Source organism: Sciurus vulgaris, assembly GCF_902686455.1.
Source record: "Sciurus vulgaris genome assembly, chromosome: 1".
In the NCBI taxonomy this organism is placed as follows: Eukaryota; Metazoa; Chordata; class Mammalia; order Rodentia; family Sciuridae; genus Sciurus; species Sciurus vulgaris.
The window spans coordinates 177,844,058-177,871,251 of record NC_136461.1 but is presented as its reverse complement, the minus strand read 5'-3'; the positions used below and the strand labels follow the sequence as shown (position 1 = coordinate 177,871,251).

General features: G+C 33.7%; 1 protein-coding gene across 1 annotated transcript in view; it reads right to left on the bottom strand.

Annotated features, from left to right (window-relative positions):
- Positions 1–27,194, bottom strand: part of RIMS2 (regulating synaptic membrane exocytosis 2) — a 631,678-nt gene that overhangs the window by 292,630 nt on the left and 311,854 nt on the right. The window contains 1 exon segment of the mRNA XM_079106841.1: positions 786–994. Within this exon segment, the coding sequence (XP_078962967.1) occupies positions 786–994 (209 nt within the window).

Genomic DNA, 27,194 nt, shown 5'->3' with positions numbered 1-27,194 from the left:
CTCTCTCAGTGCAGAACCAAGGCCTCTATAAACAATGATACCAGTCCATTATGAATGACAGGCTAAATATCAAAGAAAATGATTTGTGTAATCATAGTACTTTCACAGTCACCTAAAATAGCATGCATATCTTCATGCAAAATTTAGCAGGCAAAACACAAGTTCCAATCAATCACATCTATATGGTAAAAGATTTCAAAAGTCTCACTATACTAAAAGCAAAAATAATAAATATCAAAGCAGATGGCAATGGCTCTAATACTAATTAATAATACATTAAAATGCTGTATTGATAAAACAAAAGAGCAAAATGACAGTGAAAGGGAAAAAAGAAAAACAACTTTTTCTGTGCAAATAGACCCAATTAACTGCCTTTTGCCTGGGATTCAAACTATTAATAATTTAATTTTCATCCCAAGGAAAATATATAGAAGGAATTAAATAAGCCAATCCAAACAATTATTCTTTATTTGTGGTTTTTTATAACATTACAAAATTCTCTCATGCAACCATAGACAAACCATTCCTTTGTTCCTGAGTTTTATTTTCATTTACTTATTTTTTTGGTATGCTGTCAAACAATAAAAACAGCAAAGCAAACAAGAGGTTTTTTTGGTTGGTTGGTTTGGTTGGTTTTATTTTGTTTTTCTTTTCTGCACCTTAAGAAATGCTACATTGACCCTTGAAATGCCCTGTCCTTTTAGTATGTTCTGTTTTAATGAGTGACAGAGAGCAAACGAAGACCAAATGAGCAGGTTAAAAGGCAGGCTCCACGATCTCAGTACCTTATCACTATGGCTATGCTCCTCGTTAAGAGTTGTGCTACTACAGGTATCTACCCCAGAGTCCTTAATCTGAGGTTCAGACCATTCCAAATCCTCTTCCAAAGAGTGGCCACCAAAGTACATCATTTTCTTTTGTCTCTCAGACCTGGTGTTAGAATCCGACAAAACTGCCTGCTCACTAGTTTTTCTTTTTCCCTTTTGACTGTCCCCTACAGGTATGGGATAAAAAAAAAAAAAAAAAAAAAAAAATACAAAAAAGAAAACATGCATAGGTATAAATAAAAAGGAAAAGTGAAATGATAACGGAAATTAAATAGTAAGGCTCCACATGTCTCACCAAAGACATTGGGGAAGCCTCACTGCTATGCCAAGACGAATGGTCCAACCAGTTGTAATCCATGTCTCCTGTGAGAGTCAGACAGATAAGAGGGCAGTAAAGGAGACGGCGGGGGAAAAAAGGACAGACAGAGACATTATAAACATTATAAACTGTGTGATCCTGCCTGGTTTCAGGAACTTCGTAGCACTCGTTATGTATACCAAGAGAAAGCTAAGATTCCAAGTGAATAAAATTTATAGAATGCAGAATATAAAGTTTATGTACTTTGGACAGACCCTACAGAACAAAAGTCCTGCAAGAAGAAAAAGGCTAATAATAAACAAGAATAGAAACAAACACAAAAAATGGATATTCTGAAAAAGAAAGAAACTCTTGGCTATATCTATTTCCTGTGCTGTTTTCCCCCCATGCTGCCTAAAGACAGGAATTTATTCTCCAAAGGCTAATGATAATTTTAAAAATTGTAGTGGTTTGTCAATAAACGCCATTTCAAAAGCCAAATAATTAAATGTCCATTGAATGCAGTATGATATTCTTTATAATGGTGAAACTTCCTCAAAAATGTATTTTAAAAAACTGGTTACCCAAAAGATTAAATTTCTGTGAAAATGACAAACCAAATTCAATTTCTAATAGTTAAAATGAAATAAATTTTGCTTAAATATCATGAATTACTTAATATTACTTGAAATAACTCATCAACTTTTTTCAGAAATTGTATTCTTGTAAAGCGTAAAGTTTTTTTAAAAAATCATTTTGTCAAGACAATTTATGTAATGGCAACTAAGAATGAAAATTCATTTCACCCACTTAACGTGCTTCTTATTTATCATATTTGAAAGAGAACTTCTCTTTAGGTTGAATAGGCACCTATGTTTTTAATCTTCATTTAATCTTCATTTATACTTTGATTTATTTAAAAATATTTACTACCTTCCACTTTCTATTTATTGTGCTAAGGTCTAGTGTAAGGGGTAAGACAAAAGAAACATGCTTACAACAGATTTAAGCACAATAAATTACCAGTGTCAAATAGGGAAAAAAATTCTACGTGAGAGTATAAGAAGATCCAATTTATATTTTGGTATCACAAAACACCTCTAAAGTAAAGATGTTTAGGATGAGAATTGAAAGATGTGATCTAATGAACATGTACAAAATAAATTTTAAAAATGGAGGAAAAAGCATTCCAGGAAGAACTAACATTAATTTACTATAAAAGAATGGAAGGAACACCAGTGTGTCTACAGAAAAAATGAGGAAGAATATCATGCTAAATAAAACTGGCAAGGCTGACTTAACAGCTTAGACAGGTACTTCTATGCCATGTTAAGGATTATAAATTTCAATTGTTGAAGGATTTTTTAAGCAAAATGGAAACAAGATCTGATTTACACTTTAAAGGGTATGGGGTAGAAGGATAGTAAAATGAATCAGACCCTATTACCCTATGTGCATATATGACTACATGACTTATTAATGCCACATCATGTACAACCAGAAGAATGAGAAGTTATACTCCATTTTTTAAAATTACATTAAATGTGAATGGTCTAAATATTTAAAAAAAGGGGGGGGGGGTGAATCTAAGTACTACATAGAGACTAGAATGGAAGAAACCAAAAGTTATAAGGCATGTGCAATGGTCTCCAGGAAAGATGAATGTAGCCTGAACAAAGATAATGGCAATAAACATTGTTAAAAAATAAATTTAAAATTAAAGGGAATTGAGAAATTTTTTGTAGGTAGAAATACAGTGTTAAAAAAGACTGAAGAGTCAAGATTAACTCCCAGGTTTCTGAACATTAGCAAATGAATGAAAGAAAAGATAATTTATGAGATAGACAACACAAAGAAGAGCACTTTTTATTAGGGAAAGGGAAGGAGGGATTACTGTATTTCATAGAATCTCACTGTAAGGGTCATAAATTTCATGATATTAAAATGTTTAAAAATGCATCTTAGAATTTATTAAATACAATATTTGATTCTGGGTATATAATTCTAAATGTTCTTCATTCAAGTGGGCAAGAAAGTTGTAAGAAAGCAATTAATCAAGCTGAAATAAACCTTAGAAAGAAGTTTTAATCTGGAGACACATAAATTGGAAATGATTAGCTTATAGACAGGACTGAGATCATTTAGGAATAGAAGGTAAGATAATATATGAAGACAATCCAAGCTAACTTCAAAATTTAGGGTTTGATTCGAGAAAAAAATAAATTGAGAAAGAGCATGCAGAGAATGAAAGGGGCTAGGGAGGGAGATGGAGAAAAGTCTCCAAATAAAAGAGTTTCATAAAAGGAAGAGAAATTCACAATATTGATTGATTTCTATATATCAGATAGGATGACTAATTGAAAGTCTGCATTTGATTTGGTAGCATGAAGATTAAGACCGATGTTATAAAGAACAGTTATGATAAAATGATGAAAATTAAAATCAGAGTCAAATAACTGAGGAACCAAAGGAAGTAAGGAAGTAGAAAAATTCTGAGTGGATGAATTGTTCTCAAAGTAAAATCTCCAAAGTAGCATCATCAGCATCATCTGGGAACATTCTAGAAAAGCAAATTATTGAGTATCATCCCAGATTCAATGAATAAGAAATTGTTAGTGGGGCTGAGCAATCAATGTTTTAACAGATGATGACCGCAATAATGTTTGAGAGCCACTAGAGACAATTAAGTTTCTCTCTGAAGAATGAAACTATATTATCTAACACACACACAAAATACAGTTTGTAGAATGAACCTCATTCTTTAACCTATGAAGTCAGAGAAGTGCCTCTCAAACTTTTCATGGTACAAATAAACAATTATAATTTTAGTACAACACACTGGAGTAAATGAAGATGAGCATCCCAGAGGATACTTCTGCCCCTGCCTGGAAAGCTACTCAAAAAGCTAAGAGTATTTGTATCTCAGGAAATCTGTTGCCTTTTCAAAATGTGTTATTGTTCCACAACAAGGATACATCAATGAAATGGAGAGAAAAACAGTATGAAGGTTGTAAATCAAACTCTTAACTGATTTATATGAAGGTAAAAGAACTCAGCTCACAATTTCCCCTGGTCCCCTTAAGCTTACAACCTACCAAAAAGGCAAAAGTGTGGTTCTTTCCTCTGTAAATAAACCAAACTGCATAACCATTTTGAGCTAAAGCAAAACTATCTGACCTTTAAAAAAGATGTCATATATGGTATTCACTGAATAAACACTGGTAGAATGAGTAAAAAATTAGTGTTGCTATAAAAATTATATAATAAGTATAAATCATATACACAATAGTTATTTAACCTATCAGGACAATTAGTATATAAATAATTGTATAATTATATACATATGTACAATTATATACATATATCATATAATAATAATTATATTGTATAGCTTCGAAGGGCAGAATTAAGGTAATATCTTTCCTTAATACATATATGCATTGCTGGGCTTTCCAGTTCTAGAATGAAAACTAAAACACACACACACACACAAATGAAATGGAAATTTTAGAACTAAAAAATACTTTAAATTTAAAAAGTGAATGGATGGGACCTACTGTAGAATGGAGAGGACAGAGGAATAACTCAATGATTGATTTTTAAAGGTAGAACAACAAAGTCTACTTGATCTAAAAAACATAGTAAAACTAAATAAAATCACTCATTTTGAAAAGGAAAATAAGATAAAATGAATGGAGCCTCAAGGATCTGAGAGACTAGAGCAAAAGATATTACATTCATAACATTGTATCCCCTGAGGCAGAGAAGAAAATGAATGGGCTAAAAAAGTATTCAAAGAAATAATGACTGGGGAATCTCCCAAATTTGGCAAAAGATAGAAGACTTCAGACTGAAGAAGTTACATAAACCCATAAATCAGCAGAATCCAAAGAAACCTGTATGAAGATATATCATAATCAAATGAAAAATGAAAAAAAAAAAAAACCTTAAAAGCATCAAGAAAAATACCTTACCTAAAGGGAAAAAATTTTTGAATGACAGCAGATTTCTCATCAGAAACTTTGGAGGCCAAAAGGAAGAGGCACAATGTTTTAATTGCTGAAATAAAATAATGTTAACCTAAACTCTAAATATGATGAAATTATCTTTCAAGAATGAAAGACATTCTCAGACAAAAGAAAACTAAGAGAATTTGTCACCAGCAGACCCAGCCTAAAAGAATATCTAAGAGAAGTTTTGGAAACAAAAAAGAAAAATCCTGGAAACACCAAGAAGGAATGAAAAACATGTAAGCAAAAATAAGTATAAATACATTAGACTTTACTCCTCCCTTGAATTTTCTAAATTATATTTGATGTTTGAAGTACGAAGTGTACACTGTCTGATGTGGTTTTCAACATATAGACAGGAAAAATTTAAGACAATTACATCATAAACAGAAAGATAAAGGAAGATAAAAACAAAAAGTTTTCACATTTTATGTTAACTCACTAAATGTAAACACTATAGAAGGTAATAAGTTGGTTATAAAATACATTACCAAGAGCGATAACAAAAAAAGAAAAGAAATATAATTAAAAACACTTCAGAGAAATAAAAATGCAATTCCAAAATAAAGTTCAAATAACCTACAGGCAAGAAAAAGAAATCAGAAATGAAAAAGGGAAAACAAACAAAATAAAAAAGAAATGGCAAACAACAATAAAATGTAGACCAATATTCTCAATAATACAGACATGGAAATCTTTAATACAATATTAACAGTAGAACTCAGCAATATGTAAATGAATTATACATTATTACTAACTAGGATTTATTTCTGAACTTCAAGTCTGATTCAATATTTGGAAATGAATGTTATACAAGAAAAATCAGATGATTCTTTCCACTGATTATTGATGCAGAAAAATAACTCATGAATAAAAAAGCAAAACTCAAAAAATAAGGAATAGAGAGGAACTTGATCAAATGAGTAAGAGACAACAACATAAAACCTAAAGCACACATCTTAATGATGAAAGGTTGAACGCTTTATGTGAAGAGAAATTTATCCAAAAGTATATCTTTATTTGTAGTAGTTAAAAAGTATAAGCACCCAAAATGTTCTTCAACAGGTAAATGGATAAACAAACTGTGGTATATCCACAATATGTAATGCTACTGAGTAATGATATTTACAACATGGATGAAGCATTATGCGAAAATGAATGGAAAAATAAAATCTCAAAATGTCATTAAGAAAATGTTTTATGAATGAAATCATATAGTCTGACATTTTGAGGGGATTTTTTAGTGGTTGGCAGAGGTTAGGGGATGAATAGGACATCACTATAAAGAAGCAGTTATTTGGATGATCTTTATCCTTGTGTGATATGATAATTCTGTATCTTTATATTGGTGGGAGTTTCATAAATCTAAATATATAAGAGAAGTGTCCTAGAACTACAATAACGTCCCCATATCTGGAGTTATGCCTTCTGTAGTTTGTTACCTGCAATCAACCATAGTCAGAAAATATTAATGAAAAATTTGGGAAATAAACAATTTATAAGTTTTAAATTTCTGTTCTGAGTATTGTGATGGAATTCATATCATTCCACTCTGTCCCAACCAGGAAGTGATCATTCTTTTGTTCAGCGTATCTATTCTGTATATGCTTCCTACCCTTGGCAGTTGAAAGAGACCACACTCACACAACTTGTACTACAGCATATTGTTATAATTGTTTTATATTATTATTAGCTATTATTATCTCTTATTGTACTTAATTTGTAAATAAAACTTTACCATAGGTATGAATAAATAGGAAAAACAGTATTATATAAGGTTTAATACTATCTGTGGCTTCAGAAATCCACTAGAGGTCTTAGAACCTACCCCTGCAGATAAGAGGAGACTACTGTATACACACACATTGACCCATTGTCATTTTTCTGGTTTTGATACAGGCTGTAATCATTGGAGAACACTGAGTGGAGGGTATATGGAATCTCACCATATTATCTTTGCAATTTCCTCCAAATCTATCATTACTTCAAAGTAAAAAGTTAAAAGACAATGTGTCGCTGCCTTCATAGTCCCCACCTCCATCATTAAAGGTATTTGAAGAAAAGGCTAAAGTAGCATTTGTTAGTATGCTGTAGAGAAGATCAATGCTTCAGATAGGAAATTACACTAAAAGCACACTAAATCCTATCTAACGAGGATATCAATGATTCTACTTGCACAAGTTAAACATATTTTAAAATGATTACCTAGGTATAAATAACCAAAAGATTCAAATCTTAGACTAAGATTTTTCTCCCTCACTTTCCTCTCTTATAAAATACAAACTAACCTCATTGTATATTTGTTTGTATATTAAACATAGATAAAATAGTTCAGGGATTCTATTTACAATGTTTTTTCCTAAAGTTATTAAGGCAAGAGTTTATTAAATTTTTATTTACTTACTTTTCATTCTTTTAAGCTAATAAAATTTACAGTTAGATCTCATTTTCTCATTTGCATGAAGAGGTTAATTTTGATATTTCACAGTTGTTAAGATGTTTGAAAAAGATAATGGTTATTAAAGTTCTTTACAAATTATAGTCATACCAATATTGATAGTATTCTCATCTTTATCATAATTTTAAAATAATCCTAACTTTCATTCTAAATAGGTAGAGAAAATCCAAACATGATCCTTTTATTTTTCCTCTCATTTCTCTTCTTGGTATTTTACTCTTCTCTTCAACTTCTCAGGATACATATGCTGGCATACATATATTGACCAACATGTATTTCATGCAACAAGGTTCTGCAAAATGTTAATAGGCTTGATTAACTTAAAGGTACTCCAGTCACATAAGTTTGTAAAACTCTTGATTAAATATAATTAAATAGATTTCTTGAGTGCAGGCTTTTTAAAAATGTAGGAAAGACAGTATTCTTTGTTAACATGATTATATAACACATAGTTTTCTACAATTTTAATTTACACACAGAAGCTGACTCATTGGGCAAATGTTCCAGGAACTATATTTTGAGAATTAATGTTGAAACCTTACTGAAGGATCAGTTTCCTTCATAGGATGGTGAGTAAAACTGGTAATGAGACTAAGTCTTTTCCACCCCAAGGAAAATGTGTACTATAAAAGGAAAATCAAAACTCTGCTAAAACAAACAAACAAACAAACAAACAAAACAAGTTATATAAAGAGAGTATTATCTAAGGCAATGGTTTTCAAACTATGTTCCATGCAATTGCTTCAGAGGCAACTACTGAAATGTGCAGATTACTGTTTATATAAGGGGGTGCCCAGTAATACCCACTTCATAGTCTTCATGTCTTTCTGTGAGACCTATGACTTGTTCCTAACCAAGATTATGGGATGGCAACGTGATGGAATGTCACTCCCTTGATATTATTAAGTTATGTAAGACTCAACCTTGCTAGTCAACTTTCTTTAGACACTGTCTTTGCTGGCTTGATGAAATAAGCAGCCATGATGGAAAGCCCATGTGGCAAGGAACTGTGGAAGACATTAGGAATTTGGGGCAACCTCTAGAACTATAAACATTATAGTATGCATCATTAGAAAGGAAGAAATGTTACCATTAAATGATGACAAGAATTTGATGGTAAGAAATCTACCTTCAAATGTGTTATAGTATAAAAAAAATTTGTTTCTTAGAATCAAAAAATTATGGCATTTCATGGGAAAAAAGTAATTATTAAGAAAAGGGAAGAGATTAGAGGAAAGAACAGATACAATACTTGTCAGTATATAAATATAGCAGGTATAGCTATATATATATATATATATGAATATATATATATTTAGAAAATGATAGAATATTGGCAAATAACCCTTCCCAAAATCAGTAGTTGTGTATTATTTCATTATACAGATAAGTAGTTCTCAACCACTAAGTTCTAACACAATTGTAAAGTGTGTCAAAAGTAGTTATAAAGAAGCATATTTATAAATTATTTAATTTTTCAAGTAAAAATTAGAGTAGATTCAACTTTGCATGTAAACTAATGTCAATCTCAGTTATTTATGTGAGAGGAAAAGGAAAGGAATAAATCTACTATAAATAGTCCATATCACTAGGGAAGAAATATGAACTGAATATGACTTATGTGTCATAGCATTAAAAATGTCTGAGAATTGGTTATCTTTATTAGCAATCCACATTAATTTTATCAAATATTAGACAACACCGTTTTGTGTAATACTGAGAGAAAATATGCTTCCAGTTATAACTGAAAGATGCCATTAATTATAGAATTTGTTTTAATTTCAGAAATAAAACTAGAAGAAAATGTGTGGGTTAGATATGACAAAATAACCATATTTCATTCACAGAAGATACTTAAGGAGAATTATTAATCAGAAGTCAAGAATCAGAATTCACCTTGTCCATGAACTGGCTTATAACCTTAAGCCATCATTTTGCAAAGCAAATCATTTTGTAAAGATCCCTCTCAGACTCTAACATGTGCTTAATAAATCATGATTAATTGAGTGAATCATTGATTGATTGAATACCTATGCATTGTAACTGTTATGAAATCACCACCATCCTAAAGTAATTATCCTGAATTGAGTCTTGGTTTCAGGATTTATTTAATGATAATAATGGCATTTATTGAGTGCCTAGGATGTGCCAGGGGCTGGAATAAACACTAGGGTAGATTGGGTTTTCCTACGATGGTGAAACCATTACATATCCCTTTCCACATGCTTCCCTTACAATGCCACAATAACACTCCTCGACTGAGAGACAGGTGTCTATATTTCCCCCTCCTGAATCCCAGGAAGATCTGAAACCAAATAGAATTTGGAGGAAGTCTCTTCTGAGGCTATGTTTAAAAGGACAGCATGGTTTCCTTATGACTTCTCTTGGGATCTGTGCTTTGGAGGCTGTGAGCCTATAGGTAAGAAATCATTTCTCTAAAATTACCAATGTACAGAAATCACATGGAAAGAAGAGATACCCAAATGATATCTGACCCACAGACACCATGAGGCTATTAAATGTTGTAATAAATAAATAAAGCAAATAAAGTTTTGGTTAACATAAAAATGTTGTATGCCACTGTTTTGAAGTAATTTGTTTTAACTAGAATGTGGACCATACATGATTATCTTATTTAACAATAACAACTAGAGCTAAATGATAATCATATTATCCATTTGACAAGTGAAGAAAGTAAACTAAGAGGTTAAAATAACCAGCCCAAGATCAAATCATTAGGATATAAAAACCGTGTAGTCTGTCTGCAAAATCCACACTCTTAAATCTTAAGCCAAAATTAAATTCTACAAAATTATCAAACAGATTTGATCCTATTTAATAACACGAAGTTTTGACATAATTCAAATCAACTTTCATGATATTAAAAATAATTCTTAATTAAGTAATTACTTTGCAATGGATTTTAAATAGCTTTAAGGATTCACCTAAAAATGGCTTAAAATCAATCAAATGCCAATAAACAGGAATATAAACCATTAGCAAGTCATTACATAAATTTTAATAAATATTTCTCTTACCAATTAGAATGTTAATTTAATCTAAAATAGAATAATCTGAATCTCTCAAAATTCAAGAATAGAACCATCAGAATGTGCTTTCATGAGTATATGTAAAGTCTACTTATTTATCAAGCTGTGTTCCTCTGCAGTTCTAATTTTATATTTTCCTTAATAACTTTCATTTTAAGTAACAATATTTAATGCAATCTGCACTTTACAGCCAAAGTAAAAAAAAAATAAAAGCTAATATATAACTAACAGGAATTATGCAAAATTGGAATAAAAGAAATCTTAAAACAGTTTTCATTCATTCACTCATTCCTTATTTCATATTTTCATTTACTTATTTTTAAAAGATTTCTTGAGAGTCTACTACATGCCAGGTTTCAAGTTAATTACTTGGTTAAAACAGGGAAAGAAGGAGACAAGATTCTCTACCTTCAAGAGGTTACAGTCTAATAGAAAAGAGACAATTCAGAAGCAGCTTAGTATATGGGATCTTAATTTAAATAATTCTTCAACTCTTCTAACACAAACACCTACAATCCATAGACCCTGAAAGTGCCACCTTTTTAAAAAAAATGCTTTTTCTCATCTCTAAAAGTCATCCTCACTTCCTTCCAACACACAATTTAAATTCCATGGTCCAGCATTAGTCACATACTTGCAAATATATTTAACTCTTTGCCCTGTATCCTTTCTAGGTATTCACTTGGCAAAACTGGCTAGATTCACCACTAGGTTTTCCACCTACTCTATCTTTTGACCCAAGTAGCTGAATATATCTAAAGAGAAATACAAAATCACACTAATTGGTCTCCATTAAAATTTGTTACAATTAATCCCAAGTTGGTTTTTATTGTAGCACTTATGAGCTATAATTGCTACAATTCCTTAGTTCATTATCCCTCCCACTCTCGAAGACAGGCACTTCACATTTTCATTAGCTATAGAAATCCAACCCTCTTTCCAATTCAGAGATTGAGATAGTGTCCCGGTTATCTTTTCCACTTCCATAAAACAAAAATAATCAAATGAGGCAAATCACACTCTCAGAACCAATCATACTTATCAACCTACATGTACCTATTTTATATATTCTGTCTTCTTTCCTATTATGAACAAACTATCCCTGTTCATATTGCAGATCACCCTACCCAGTAATACACTAAATTTCATTTTCATAAAGATAAGGAATTGTGCTCTCTCTCACACCATCAATTTTTCCCTCTCTGCAGCATCATTCCCATTAAAACAAAGATACGCTGTTTTATCTCCTGTTTTTAAAACAAACTCATTCTGTAGCTACCAGTCCATTTTGTTGTTCTAATTCTTCCCTTTTCATTTTTTTTTTTTTTTCTTGAATCTGCTTGAAACTTCTAGCCCCACCTCTCCATTGAAAGTACTCTTGTCAAGGTCACCATAACCAGTAACCTCATCCTGCTCTGGTAAATCCAGCAGTTAATTCTCAATCGTCATCCTAATTTACCCATAAGCAACAACTGGCATAATCAATACTTCTTGAAATGCTTTCTTCAGTTGGGATTCTGGACCATCCATTTCTGGTTTCCCTCCTACTTCACTGAACAGTTATTCTCAATTATTTTGTAACTTTTTTTCTCATCTCCCTTTCGTGTGGGAGTATTCTATAATTTAACCTTGAGATATTTTACCCAGAAATACTCCCTTGGTATTCTCTTCTAGTTTCATGGCTTTAAATATTATACATTTATGGACAGTTTCCACATTATATATCCAAACCAAACCATGCCAATGAGCTCTGAATTGGTATATCTAAAAAGTTACTCACCAACTCCACTTAGATATCTAATAGTAAATTCAAGTATGTATGAACCTGAGCCCTTGACTCTCCATTCCACCCCCACCAAAAAGGTACACCTTCCACAATTTCCTCATGCTAATAGTGACAGTTCCTTCCTTCCACTTGCTCAGGCAAAAATCTTTGGTCATTCTCTACTCTTCTCTTACTCTCATACAATACCTCAAAACCATAAGAAAAGGTTTACAAAATTTTTTGTAGTACTTCCCAAATAAATCCAAAATTTAGACAAAGATACTCTGCTTGAGGTTGCGGTGATAGTTCAGTGGTAGAGCACTTGCCTACCATGTGTGAGGCACTTGGTTTGATTCTCAACATCACATATAAATTAATAAATAAAATAAAGGTCCATCAACTACAAAAAAAAAAAAAAGAGAGAGGTAAAGATGTTTATTACATAGACTGTCATGTTTAAACCTTAAAAAAAAAAAAAATAGTCTGCTTGACCAAAATTTAGTCAGGCTTCTGAAAATTCTCCTAGACCCACTTATAAACTTTTTATAAAAATCTAGTTATAGCAAAGACTGGTCACCTCAGCAAGAACATGCTACCTTGACATCTGATCATCCTAGATATCTGATACAGTTCCTCATGCCCCACCATTCTCCAGGTAATGACCTATCACCTTTGCTTGTCTTCAGCAAGAATCCTGTTGGGTAATTTTGCCCAGAATTCTCCTTAACCCTGATGTTTCCTGTTAGTAATTTTTTCTCTAGTAATTTTTCTTCCATTAACTCCCCTACCCCAGCTCCCTTAGGTATGAATTAACACTTACCCAAGGTATGTTGAAAATTGAACCCCAACTCTCCCCCTCAATGCAAAATCCCATTTCCATAAATGCTATACTTATAGTCCTGAATAAAGTCTGTGGTACCACATTCTAATAAGTGCTTTAGAAAAACACCACCTCTCTGCCTCCAGTAGTATCAACCTGGCATAAATAATCATCATCTCTCTTGAGGTATTGCCTTAGTTTGCTATTTGACTATCTGTGTCTCTGCCTCTATTTTTGCTTCTCTCAAGTTCTTCCAACACAACAGTTATTGTTACAGATTTAGATGAGGTGCCCCCCAAAAGTTCAAGTGTGAGACACTGCAATAAAGGTGAAATAATTGGATTATGAGAGCCTAAATTTAATCAGTTCATTAATCCCCTAATAAAAGTAGGCAGGTAGGGTGTGGCTAGAAGAGGTGGGTCATTGAGGACAAGTAGTTTCTCTTGTGCTGGACTAGCTCAAAGGTGGGGTAAGCGTGCAGAGTCAAGACCCAGAATCCGAGAGTTGGGTGGAAGCAGGCTTGTGGCCAGCAGCCTGCAAACTCGTTTATTGTGGGAACAGCTATACATTTTATAGGTTTCTTTCCCAATCACAATGTGCCACGGGGGATCAGACCACCAGGTTCCTATATGAGTTCCCTTGGTAACACTGAGTCAATGTGGGGCAGTTGTTTACTTTCCTAGGTAGCCAAAGCAGAACACTCCTCCCCACAGGTTTACACACTGCTGCCAGCCAAGAACTAGGATTTCTCCCAACAAGGACATGCTTTGGGGTATTTATTTAGTCTCTGGAGAATGGAAGAGTGAAGCAATCTCCCCATACCCAGTCCTGTTTCCTGGTTCCATGTCCTGAACTGCTTTCCTGTGCCATACTCTTCTGCCATGGTGCTCTGCCTCATCTCAGGCCCAGAGCAATGAAGTCAGCCATCTGTGAACTGACACCTCAGAAACCATGAGACCCAAATAAACTTTTCATCCTGTGACTGTTCTAGTCGAGTCATTTGGTCCCAACAGTGAAAAAGCTGACTAAAACAGTTATCTATCTATAGTATAAACAATTATATCCCAAAGGTAAGCCAGGTCAAGTCCTTCATTACTCAAAACCTTTCAAGGACTTCTCATTTCACTTGCGTGAAAGAGTAAAAGCCGACTCGACTCCTCGAGTTGGGTCCCAGTGCGCTGGAATAAACACCTCTTGCGGTTTGCATCAAGTGACGCCTCCTGCGGTTGATTGGGGTTGCCGTCGATTCATGGGACAGAGTTGGGGTTTCCTTTTTGGGGGCCTTACATCTGGGGGCTCGTCCGGGATAAGATGCCCCCCCCCTCATCCGCAGAGTTGACCTTAGAGGTAAGAAGGGGTATCCCAAAGTTGTCTGTCTTTGTCTTGTGTTTTGTTAGTTGTTCTGGTTCTGTGAGCGCGCTTTCGGTTTTGGTGGCAACTGTTCGGCGACTCGTGAGAGTGGCCGAACAGTGGTCGGTAGACGTGCCTGGAGGGCCACAGGTTGCAGCCCTGGGGGACGCCCTAAGGATGGGGGAGAGCCAGGGACGCCTGGTAGTCTCCATCGGTAAGGGCGCTGATCGGGTTCAATTGGTGGATCAGAGATTGGCGCCCGTCTGGTTCTGGTTCTGTTGTGTGTTTGTGGCGGACAAGGTGGAGGAAGGGTTGGAACAACTGCGGGGTTCTCGGCCCGGGCTACTCTCGGGTGGACCCCAAAGGTTCCTTCTCCGGACTCCCCCTCCCGACAGCCCTGAAGGGTAACTTAGCAAAGTAGCTTCAGTCTCAAAAGTAATAAAAAATAAGGTCTCATAATTTTCTAAATATCCAACCTGTCCTGATGAGATGGCTAAAATGCCTTAGACACAAAGTTTCTGTTAAAACCTGTTAGATCCTTCCAGATCTCAGTCAAGGCTTACATTGAAATATAAATAAAAGAAGCCTAAAGGCTCAGTAGGAGACCGGTCTCAAATCCAGGGAAAGAAAAGGTAAAAAGAGTCTTTAAAACTCCAGCAAAGTAAATGCTATATTTTTAATTATATGTTTTTTTGAGCTCATGATTTTTTGATCAGTTCTATTTTTATTCAACTAGAGTTTTTGAACATCTGTTACATTGCAATGGAGATTCACCTATAAAGTTACAAGGCCTTGATTTTGTGTTATTTGCTGTCTAATGTCATGTTTTGTCTGTATCAAAACTGAGCGCTCCTAAAATTAAAATTTAAAAATGGATCCAGATACTTTTAATTCACGTGATTTAAAAAGGTTCAAATTGGGTAAACTAATAAAAGCAAAATGTCTTTGAAAATAACTCACAAGTCTCTAGGTGGTCAAGTTAATAAAATATTGATGTTAATAAAGTGTCTAATATCAATTGTTTTCTAGGACTTTTCTTCAACAGGAAAGAGACAGCAAATACTGTTCAGGACACTTGTCTGATATCTTGGTTTTTACAGAATAAGTGAATTAGAGTTAACATGTATGGGATTACTCAAATGTGTTTGTAGAGACATCTGATTAATTTACAAAGTTAAAATGCTAATTGTTAAATAACATCGAGTACTTTTAACTCCTTAAATTCCATGGGGTATCATACTTAAACATTATTGGTGTTTTCATAGGTTAGTAAATAAAAGGGTTTAAACTTGCTTTGTGTCATCACTAAACTAAAAACAAGGTTACTAAGAGTTATGTTCTAACAAGTGCAATTCTATATACAAAGGGTCCCAAAAGTTTCAACTGTGTTTCAATTAGAGTACTATAAACAATAGAATATTTAATCTTATTAAAATAGAGTAATTTATCTAAATTCAGAAATTTCATAAGAGTTGTTTCAGAATGTGAACAAAAAGGGGTCAACAAATAGGAAAGAGAAAATGAAAGGTTCTGGGTATGGAAATATATTTAGTAAAAGGAAAAAGGAAATGTTTCTGGGTGAGAAAGTGCTTGTGTGATGAAATACATGAGGGTCTAAGTAAGTGCTAAGAAAGTTGGTGTAAGTAAAGGGCAAGTTTCAACAAGTGTGTGTGTAACTAAGTGGTTATATGTATGTGAGACAGCTAAAACTATTTAAGGTTTTTCCTAAGGTGAAATACTAATGTTCTGATATAAACCAAAGTTTAATCTATATGGTAGAATGACATGGTAAAATGACAAGGATTTGAAACACTAATTTACTCTTAACTTTGTGTATATTAAGTTTTATGCTTTAGAACAATTAGTCTTAAAAATTGGGGTGTATACAATTATGGTTAAACAACTGTTATAGAGTATTATACTATGTTACAGAGTCTACATTTTTCTTTAAAAATTAAATTTGGTAAGATAAAAGTGTCAAGGTAATTGTGAAATGGTCACTAGTTGTATATTAAATGTGTTCATATTTTTCAGGACCACAAGTTTTTAAAGCAGGGAATTTATCAAGCTCTGCTATTCTCCAGATTAAACTTGTCTGTAATGGTAATCTTAAACTTATAAAGAGTAAATTTTATTGTGGATTTATTTCTATCATTTAATGTTCTATTATAGGACCTGCTATCAATAGGGTATGTGTAAAATTTGTTACTTTTTACACTGAGATAAAGAATTTCAAATGTAAATGTATTTCTAAACATTAGAGTCTGATTTGTTTAAAGGTTAATATTGTGAAACATGAAAGAAACATGAAAACATTTTGCCACTTAATCACACAAAAGGAAAGTTAAAAGCTCTCTCAGCCTTTCTTTGATTCATGTTTTAGATACTATGTTAAACTGTGTTAATTATAAAGTTTATATAGTATATGTAAACTACTTAATGATATTTAAGGAAGAAGCAAAGATCAACATCAGAATTAGAACACTTAAGATCTGTAAAGAACCCTGCCTTACCTGAGATAAGGCTCTGCCTCCCACCTTACTGCATGTTAGAGTGACTCCAAAATAAGTCAGACTTCAGCTTATTTAAAGTTATAGTCAAGAAAATTGGTTCTTGTTGTAAAAGTACTGTGATCTCAAATAGGGGATAGAATGTAGTTCTCAATCAAAATTCAAGGTAGCTATTATACAAGCTGAATATATTTTTACTCTTGCTAATTTCATTTTGTAAAACTGTTACCTGTTAATGTTTTGCAGAAGTAGCTGCTTCAAGAACACACAACCTAGGTAACTTGTGATAATAAGCCATCTTCTATAGAATAGATAGTGGTAACTTCCAGTACTAATACAGACTCCAGTTGGATAAAAGGGTAAATAACTGTAAAGTTATGGACATTAAAGTTAAAGCCCAGTACTCTTACTTTATGACTGGTGAGACTGGCTTGCTGGATGATTAAGATCAAACTTAGAGATTGGAGTTAAATACAGAGGTCAAGAAAAGTCCATATTTGGGTCTTGCCCTCAAAGTTAGCCTAAACTCAGGGAATAAGAGAACGTCTCTAAGGAGCGTTACAACTCTGGGTCACACAACCTCCTGATCAAGGAGATTGTTGAGACTAGAGGATGAAAAATCACCCAGTGCATCTGCTGCAGAGGAGGGTCATGGAAAAAGGGGGACATCCCTTGATGCTTCCAAAGGAAGCCACCTCATCAGGAGACCCTGCCTAATCAAAGTCACTGGTGGAGCTAAGGAGCCGCTCTTAAGTTCTGTACGAGTGACCCCTGTGGGAACTCAGCTGACTCTTTAACAAGACAGGAACCAGGTCAATTTGACCAGCTTGATCTTAGATACCCAGCAAAACAGTTAAAACCAAAATATAGCCATTCTTGGGCATTTAAAGGAAATAATAGTTAAATGTAACTTAAGATGTACACTTGTATTAGCCCACTAGAATAAAGACTGGAAGCTACAAATGAGAGAAAGATTCTTCAGCAAATGTGCCTGATAACTATCAAGAGAAACTGCCACAGTCAGAAGTTTTTAGTCAGTTTAAGGCCTGCAGACCTTCCTAAGCTACACAGGTAGACTTAATCTATGTTTGCTAGTATGATTATCTATTCCTAAGTAACAGAAGTATAGAGATCTCTAGTAAACACAGGTTATACCAATAAAGGGATATTTTACAAAATCAGATGACATTAAGTAGCTTAACTATATTTTCTAGGGACATCTATGACATTAAGAGTTAAATGTTGTGTTTACATTCCTGATAACCTGGACAATGTTAAAGTCCCCAAATAAAGGCCTTGTCCTCTCCAGCCTTTGCTAGGCCTAGTTATGGGAACAATTTCTCAGTTCTTTCACCTCCTGGTGAGAGATTAACTTCTGCAATTTTTATGATACTCAGTGGCATGTTTCAGATGCTGCAACATTTACTTTGTACTAATCTTATTTCAGTACTCATGTCTTTTTGTTCTTCTATCATAGAAGCACCCACCTCCAGATGACTTTACAACCTGCTCTTCCCCAACCAGGCTTCTTCCTGGGACCCCTCGATTGACCCGATTTTTTAAAAAGAAGGAACTCCAAACTGTTTGCCCCTCACTGCCCCCATTCAGCTTCGAAGCAGCCAGAACGACCGACGCCCCTTTTCATTTCCTTAACAAGCAGTTATGGGTTCCTACAGCTAAAGGGGGGAATGAAGCCAGAATTGGGAACAGGTAGTTAGTGTAGAAATAGGGGATCGGGTCAAATCGAGGAAATGAAGCCATAAAGTCATTTGCCTCTGCAAGTTGGAGACTGCCCCTGGAAGAATGGAATGTCAAGGATCTCCGAGGCCATTGATTACCAAATTTACCTGCCTTTATCTAGGACTGTTTATCAAGGACTGCAAACAAGGGGCTGCTAATTGGTGCCCCCTGGGCTCTTGCCTGCCTGAAATCGCCTAGTCACCTTCATCAGGGAAAGAGTAAGTGCTGTACAGGTACTAATGCTCAGGCAACAATACCAGTCCCTCCGCCAAGGAAATAGCTTTGGAAAAGAGTATATAGAGACAGAAGTTCCATGATTAGAACTTCCAGAAAAGAAAATGGGGAAATGAAAGAATGGACATTTTTTTAAGCTGTCTGTTTTATCTCAACTCCCTAAGGTTTCCCTCCCAGTAATGGGAACAAAGCCCTTAAAGCTGTTCCAGGAAACAGCCCCAAACAGAGAGTAAAAGAGTAATTGGAGCAAGATAGTATTCAGGCAGTTAAGACACCAGAATCTACACCCTGTTGTAAAACATTGTGAAACATGTTGCATGTTATCAGCAAACCCAGACCCCCTTTGAAATTTCCCAGCAGCTTTGTTCCCCTTTTCCCTTTCATGTGCGACCCCTCCCGATGTGTGGTCTCTGCCTTTATAAACCTACAAGATTTTCTGCTAGGGACTTGACTCCTCGAGTTGGGTCCCAGTGCGCTGGAATAAACACCTCTTGCGGTTTGCATCCAAAAAAAAAAAAAAAAGAGTAAAAGCCAAAGTTCTTCTAAGGAATTACAAAGTCCTCCTTGATTTGGCATTCTGCTATCTCTTTGACCTCAGGAAATTTGTCTTTTTGTTGTTGTTATTGTATTTTAACTGTTGTATCCTCTAACACACCAGATAGTGCCTGGAGAGTAAGTACTAGATTAACTAATCAATTAATTAATTAAAATATTGTCTAATTTTTCACACTGCTTCATGCAATGAAAGCTCTTTCCTAACAGCACTCCCAACTATAAAACCAGTTAAGTTAGAGTTTGCTTCAAACAAGGTGGTTACCCTGCTACACACCCCTTTGGAAGTACCTTCTCACCCCTCTCTTAAGTTCTTGCAACTTTCCACAGAAAACAGATGGCTCCATTAAACAAACTTGGAAAAAAACTGAATGATTCTACTTTCTCCATCTTTAAGAAGAAGTTGAAACTCAGAAAATTAAAGGATCTTCAGAATATAATACCAGAGGTCACTAGCAGAGCCTAAAATAGGACCTAGTATATTTAAATCAGTTTCCCTTTCTAATATATCATACAGCATCTCTATGAAAGGATAATTGATAAACCTATTAACCAAACTAACACTTCAATAGCTTAAAAATTTCTTAAAGAAAGGAAATGTGTCTTTTTCATCTTTGTAATATGCCTTCTCACTTAGTGTCAAGCAATGCCTACCAAATAAGTACCCATGATTCTTTTATCCCACTGCAAAGAATGGTCATCTGTCCTCATCCTACACCTGCATTTTCTCTTGGAAAATTCCATTTAAACTCCAAAATATACATATCAACTTATCTGTAAGCTTCTCCCTGATAAATCAAGGTAGAATTATTTCTCTCCTCTATGAATTACATCTATTATTGTCATGTTTAACATATTATGTTGCTCTTGTTTACTTATGTGCTTATTTCCAAAGCAGTGATCATATCATATTCATCTCGTTCATGGCTTTTAGCATGTCATCAGACACACAACAGACATGCAATAAGTTTGTGTTTTCTTGAATTTCACTGAGTATTAACCAGAATTTAAAAGTAAGGTTTAAGTGAGTATTGGTAAAACAATGTTCTGTTTAACTGAAGTCTAAGTAGAAATTCTTTTTTTAATTTTAGCATCACTATATGTCCTATCAGTTAAACCAGATTCATATTGAAGTCTTATCATATCTGAAATCTAAGTTATTTCTCTTTAATGACTTTGCTTTATTATTTTTAATTTTCATTTCTCTTCTGCTATTTAATTTTATTTTAAAGTTGTACAATTTTTTGCCACAAATTTCTGAATTCTTTGAGTTGGTTAATGCCCATATTAAAATACATTCCCTTGAACTTTTAGTAAATAGCCAGAAAAAGGAAAATTTTTCATTCGGCATACCAAAAAAACAATTACTATTCTATATAATATTTACAAATCAATATTTAAAAAAGAAACTTGATTTATTTTTGTTATTTACCTTTTGAAAATGGATAATTTTACTTTGAAAGCTTAATTTTGTGCTAATGGCCATTTCATAATACAGTGAAGTCCCTCTTTTGTGCAAAATAGTGTTGCACATGACAGAAAATAAAGATAAATAAACAGGAGACTACTTTTTATACTTTGATATCAATATTTTTAAAAACTTTGTACCAATTATATTACATAATCTCTTAAGCAGTCCACAAAAAGTTTTCTCAAGGATTGAAATATTGTTTCATCTGTTTCCTCGCCAATATTAGTCTTGGCATTTCCTGAAAGGACCAATATACAATTAAATGTTTGTTGCCAACTAGAAAAGGTCTTGGAAAGTTACATGATCTTGGTAAGCCATGTATATCAGAAGAAGATAATAGTTGACTGGCTTAATTTTATATGAATTTTAATAAAAATATAGGGGAAGATAAACCATAAACCATAAAACATGCAACACTGAAAACCTAAAGGAGTTCTGAAGAAAATATTATGGAGAATTACTTTATAATTACTTTATAATTATAAAGTATATAAAGGATGTTTACATTTTTAGGCATTTAGCCTGATCTACTCAATGCACAGAACTATCATGGGAATATTTTTCAATATGTATTCTAAGAATACAAAAGGGGAGAAATGGTTACTAAAACAGTAATACAGTAAAAAAACTTAATCAACAGTAATACCTTGTTTTATTATAACATAAATGTTATAGTCACACTAATGAAATTCTACATTAAACTTTCCTACTAATGATTATCCCAACAAATGAAACTTCTAATTTATTCTTTTCCAATTTTCACCATATGCATGTCATTTTAAAATAGCAGCTATAACTTTGATAAAAGTTATAAAAGTAGATATAACTTTTCTTAAAAAGCTTATTACATTATATCCTAGATAATTTTCCTAGTTCTCATACTCTTCTTATATAAACCTCAAATAGACATCAGTGGTATGATGGTTAATGTTTAACAAGCAATTTCCTGGGGGATGAGAAATAGGCACTATTATGTAAAATTTTGTTATTTCCATGTGGCAAGCACTTCTACTTTGATCAATTTGCGTTACCAACATGATGTCACTGAACAAGAGTTGCACACTATTAGCTCTCACAATCTGGAACAAACCAGTGTCAGCACTTCAGTTTTAGATATCTGAGTTGCTTCCAGTTTTGTACTATTGTAGCCCTTACAATGAATATCTTGGCAGTCATAATTGTTATCTATCCAACAATCATTTCCTGTCCCCTTAGAATTGTGAATTCTAAGCCAGTCTTGATAAACTGAAGTCCCTTGCCAGTGTTTAGGAACTGGCATGAGAAATAATTATGGCCAAGAAAACATAGGATAACGTCTACCAAGGAGGAATCCAGAAACTTTTCCTTCATTTTCAAAAAAGGACTTGAGTAAAGGATGCTTAAAATCATTAATGCCATTCTTATAAAAGTAAAGGGATAAAAATCTAAGAACAAAATCTCAATGGATGCTGTTGTATACCACTCATATGGGTGTCTCAGTATAGCACTTATTCCCCAAGATGCCCCAAGCATTGCAAGGTACTATGGCTGAATCCTTATCTTGCCAACAACTACATACACTCAGGCAAAGAGAGTTACCCTATTCAGAGAAGTCAGTCCATCTCTAGATGGGCAGGGCAATTGAAATAGCTAATTGGCCAGAGGCTGAGAGATAAAAAGAAATGGAAAGATTGGAGAAAGGGATATCTGCAGAAGAGGTCTGTGGAAAAAAACACGGGAATGAGGGAGAAAAAAGATCCAGGCATAGTAGTTCATCACTGTAAACCCAGAGGCAGAGTGGAGGAATGGGTAAGGGAAGGCAATGCAGAATGAATTTTTTAAAAATCATGTTTGTCCTATATAAATATACCACAGGGAACTTCACCTTTGTGCACAGGCAGAAAGAATCAACCAAATATAAACAGACAAGCAAAAGGAAGTCTATTAGAGTAGAGGAATAAGAATGGGACAAAAGGAAAAGAGGAGGGAAAAGCTGGGGAGGCAGGTCAAGAACTGAAATCAAATTCCATGCATGTATGAGTTTGTCGGGATACACCAACTACTATGGATAACCATAAAGCTCTAATAAACAAAATTCATTGATTCATTTTTCAATAATAGTAGTCAAAGGCAATTCTCATTCAGAGATTAAAAAAAAAAAAAAAAAAAAAAAAAAGCAATAAAATTCCAGGACTGCTAAGACAGCAAATTACTGCAAAGGAAAAGTCAAGATATTTAACTTCCGATTCTGACAGATGTACAGAACTAATAATGGTTAAGTCCACAAGAGTGAATCAAGTTCACCATTGATGGTACTGATTTAATAACACATAATAGTTTTGAATATTTCCTGCTAAATATCTGCTGGCAAATAATACATGAATAATCACAGGTTTTTAACACCCTACATTTTCAAATGTTTTAGATAATTGTCCAAGGGGAAAAAAACTTTTCTGTTCAACACATATTTTAGGTATAACACATTTCAGTAAGCTATACAGAATTAGTCTTCTCTTGATTTAAAAAAAAAAAATTCTTACTTCTAGTTCTTCTACACAGACTGTTAATGGTTACTAACTCTTCACTCACTTCAAATCCTGTAACAATTTCTCAAACATCTGAGCATGTTGGTAACATCTAATGACTCATGAAGAGCCAAGGAAAGTTACATGAAATCATTTTGCTTATTTTAAAATGGAACAACATTCCCAAATCTTCAAACAACTCTTATTAAGTGGCTAATAATGTTACAAGTTTATTTTCTCAGAACACATTACTTCAGTGGCTGCATTCAAACAGGATTAATTAATTCACCATTGGTAAATGGCTTTCTTGAGTTGCTAATAAATGAGCTACTTGGAAACTTCCTTTGGTTATAGCCTCATTTTCCTTTTTTATTGTTGTAAAGAAATTCTGTTGTAATGACATATCCCATTTTAAATTTCCAAAATTTTTGGCCTTTGGTTTCCTGTTACTTGGAAATATTGCAACAGGTGCTTAATCTGGTAATGTGCATACACTGTCATTGAACAATAAACACTATACTTTGCCATCAAATTTGACAAAGTGACCCACACTCTATAGAGCCTTGAAACTGTGGCATTCAAAATCTACTTTCCTAATCCTTTCTGACATAAAAGATAAAAATTAAAAAAAAAAAAAACAGGGATGCATTTGTAATTTTACAGTCTCTTGAGTGTCATGCACACTGTTATACTGTCATGCATACTGTGGTAGTGTGCAAGATATTTAAAACACTGTGGAGTAATGAATGTGTCGTAATTTGTAGTATGCTAAAGAGCAATGCAAAGCAATGAAAGTGCCACATGTTATGTGTCTCAACCACTCAACTCTTGTAGCACAAGAGCAGTGATGCACAAACACATGAAATAAACATATGAACATGTTGGTAACAACACACAAATGAACAGTGTGGCTGTTTTTGTAAATCTTTATTTAAAAGACTAAGATTTAAATTCAAATAATTTTTGTGTTATGAAATATTATTTTTTTAACCATTTAAAAAATGTAAAAAGCACTCTTAGCTCAAAAGCAAAAGATGTATAAAAACAGTTCTTTTTCGTAGGTAAATGCCTACAGAAAATGCTTTTTCTTTCCTTAAGCAGTTTTTATTATACTCAAGTTATTAAGACAAGTTTAAAACATAATTAATAAGGAAAGATTTACGCAAAGGGGAGAGATTATCATCTTAAAAAATTTAAATGATCCAATTTATAAGGAAACTTAAAATTCTTCTTTATTACCATTTGTAAATTTACCTTCTGGCTATGCACTTTTTATATTAACTTTGAGTCAATTTAGCCTTGTAATCTGCTCATATTTTTGTTATATAATTTCAAGTCCCAAATCAGCTTCATAATGTATATTTGTAACTTCATTTCTCATCAAACAAAAAGTATCCTACTTTTAGAAAAGTCATGATGAAATAATTTCATAAGACTACCTAATATAGCAACAGAATAGTCCATCATATCTATGTAATTTTACCGTGACTGAATTCTTTTTATTCAAAAGTGAAGCTCTAAGACACATGGCACAATTGGAAAATTTTTAGGATAAAATTATTTAACTAATACATGGAGTGAATATACAAAAAAGAAATCAATCTTTGACTTTTAAAAAATTTTACTTGTGAAAGTCTTAATAAAATAGCTACCTAAAGTTTGTAAAAATAGTTTTATTATTACAACTTACCCAAATGGTTTTTAGTCCATTTGGTTTAGAATTCCTTACTTGTTTAATTGCTCTCAATACCATAAATTAATATTTTCCTTGACTTTCTAACATATACTATTGTTTTAATAGTCTGTTTTCTTTATAATCACATACAGTAAATCCAGTAATTAAGAATTACAAGAAACTTGAGATTATGCAAGGACATAAATTTAACCATTGATACTGATACCCAAATCCAGGCAAATACAAGCTGATACCTCTAGGGTTTGTTTTTAGTACCTTATGATCCAAGGTTTTATCTGAAGGTGTGCAGTCTGTCTTCCCTTCTTCCTATTCTGGGTCTTCTCTCCAAAATGTCCCATTCTCCCATCTCTACTCCCCCAACTCCTCAAGATAAATAAAAGTGTGTTGTACTACTTTCGATATTCTAATATTTGAATCAAACATTTTGTACTTTATAGCTTAGAAGACTATATGCATGTATTTTTGCATTTGCTAGCCCAATCACTAACTCAAAATTTTACAAAGAAACCATAAAGGCTTGCAACAACAAGGTGAAATCAGGCAGATTAGGTCCTGAAACACAAAGGAATAAAATTCTCCAAAATGAGTCTTCGTGCTTTTAAAAGATCATACGGAATATCTTTTGTGCAACTGGAAAAATAACTGACAACATGACTATATAATTAAGGTGAAAAAACTACATTGCATTGCGGAGGGCGCCTGGCTCTCCTTGCAGTGCTTGACAGAGTTCCACTGAAGGATGATTGCAGAGACTCATCCTAAAAGGATTGCATGCCAGATGTATGCCTCCCTAGCTTGGATGTTATTCTGTGGAGTTTTCCTAATAATATATTACTCACTTCAGTCTGGGGATCTTGCTAGAGGTGATGGGAATAATTCTACAAATTTCCAGAAAAACATCATGGAGACAAAACACATGTTGAAACCCTGTGATGTTAACCTCACTACAGAAGAATGTTTTTATTATGTTAAAAATCAAACACTGCATTTACTGGCACAGCCAGAACCTGTTGAGGCACAGAAACTTATAGATAACAATGTGTCCCCAAGTTCTAAGCACAAAGCACCTCCCACAGTAGCTACTAGATATTGCTTATTTTATCAATGGCAAGCCCTGGCACCCCCCTAAAGGAAAGCCTCTGGAGAAAATAGTTATAGATCTGCCTTTGTCTCCAACAGGCTGGTTAAATTCTAATGATGGTTTTGTTTATAGGTGGTGGTGAGGTAAGAAAATAAGGTTTCACAACATTCCTTCCTTCCTACAAAGAATATGTCACCCCTATAATAAATGTTGGTACACAATAACCATTGGGACCACTGCCCTCCTGTAGCTCTTAACTCAGCAATTTAGATATTAACCAGATGGACCTAGTAGAAATGGTCACATGAGATTACTTGTCTATTGATTAAACCGCGAGAATAGTACGAATAGTCTTAGGTCACATAGAGTTTAGATATTAAGGAAATAAACATTGTATTAGCTCATTGACGTAGTTAGATATGCTTAAAACAACTGTGATTAGGTAAGGATTATCTGTAAGGTTACTGTTTTCTCATAATCTTTCGGTTCCTTTTTAAGAACAATTCCTGCCTATGCTTTGGAAACTTCTTTGATTTTATTAATCACAAGCCTGTCATCAAAGCCTGAAGAAAAATGTATATAAACCCAGCCTTCCCCAGAATAAAGTGGGATTGATTGCACCAGAACTAGAGTCTGTGTCTTTCATTCTCCATCCATCGCCCACGCTGTCTCCCCGCGCCCCGTTTACCAGTGTGGAACCCAAGGACTCCTGCTAGGGCTGGACCCCGGCATTGCATGATAATATTAAGATTAAAATATATCTAATAAAGAAAAGTATACTATCTACAATGTATCAGTTTGGCCTGGGGATGTAGCTCATTGATAGAT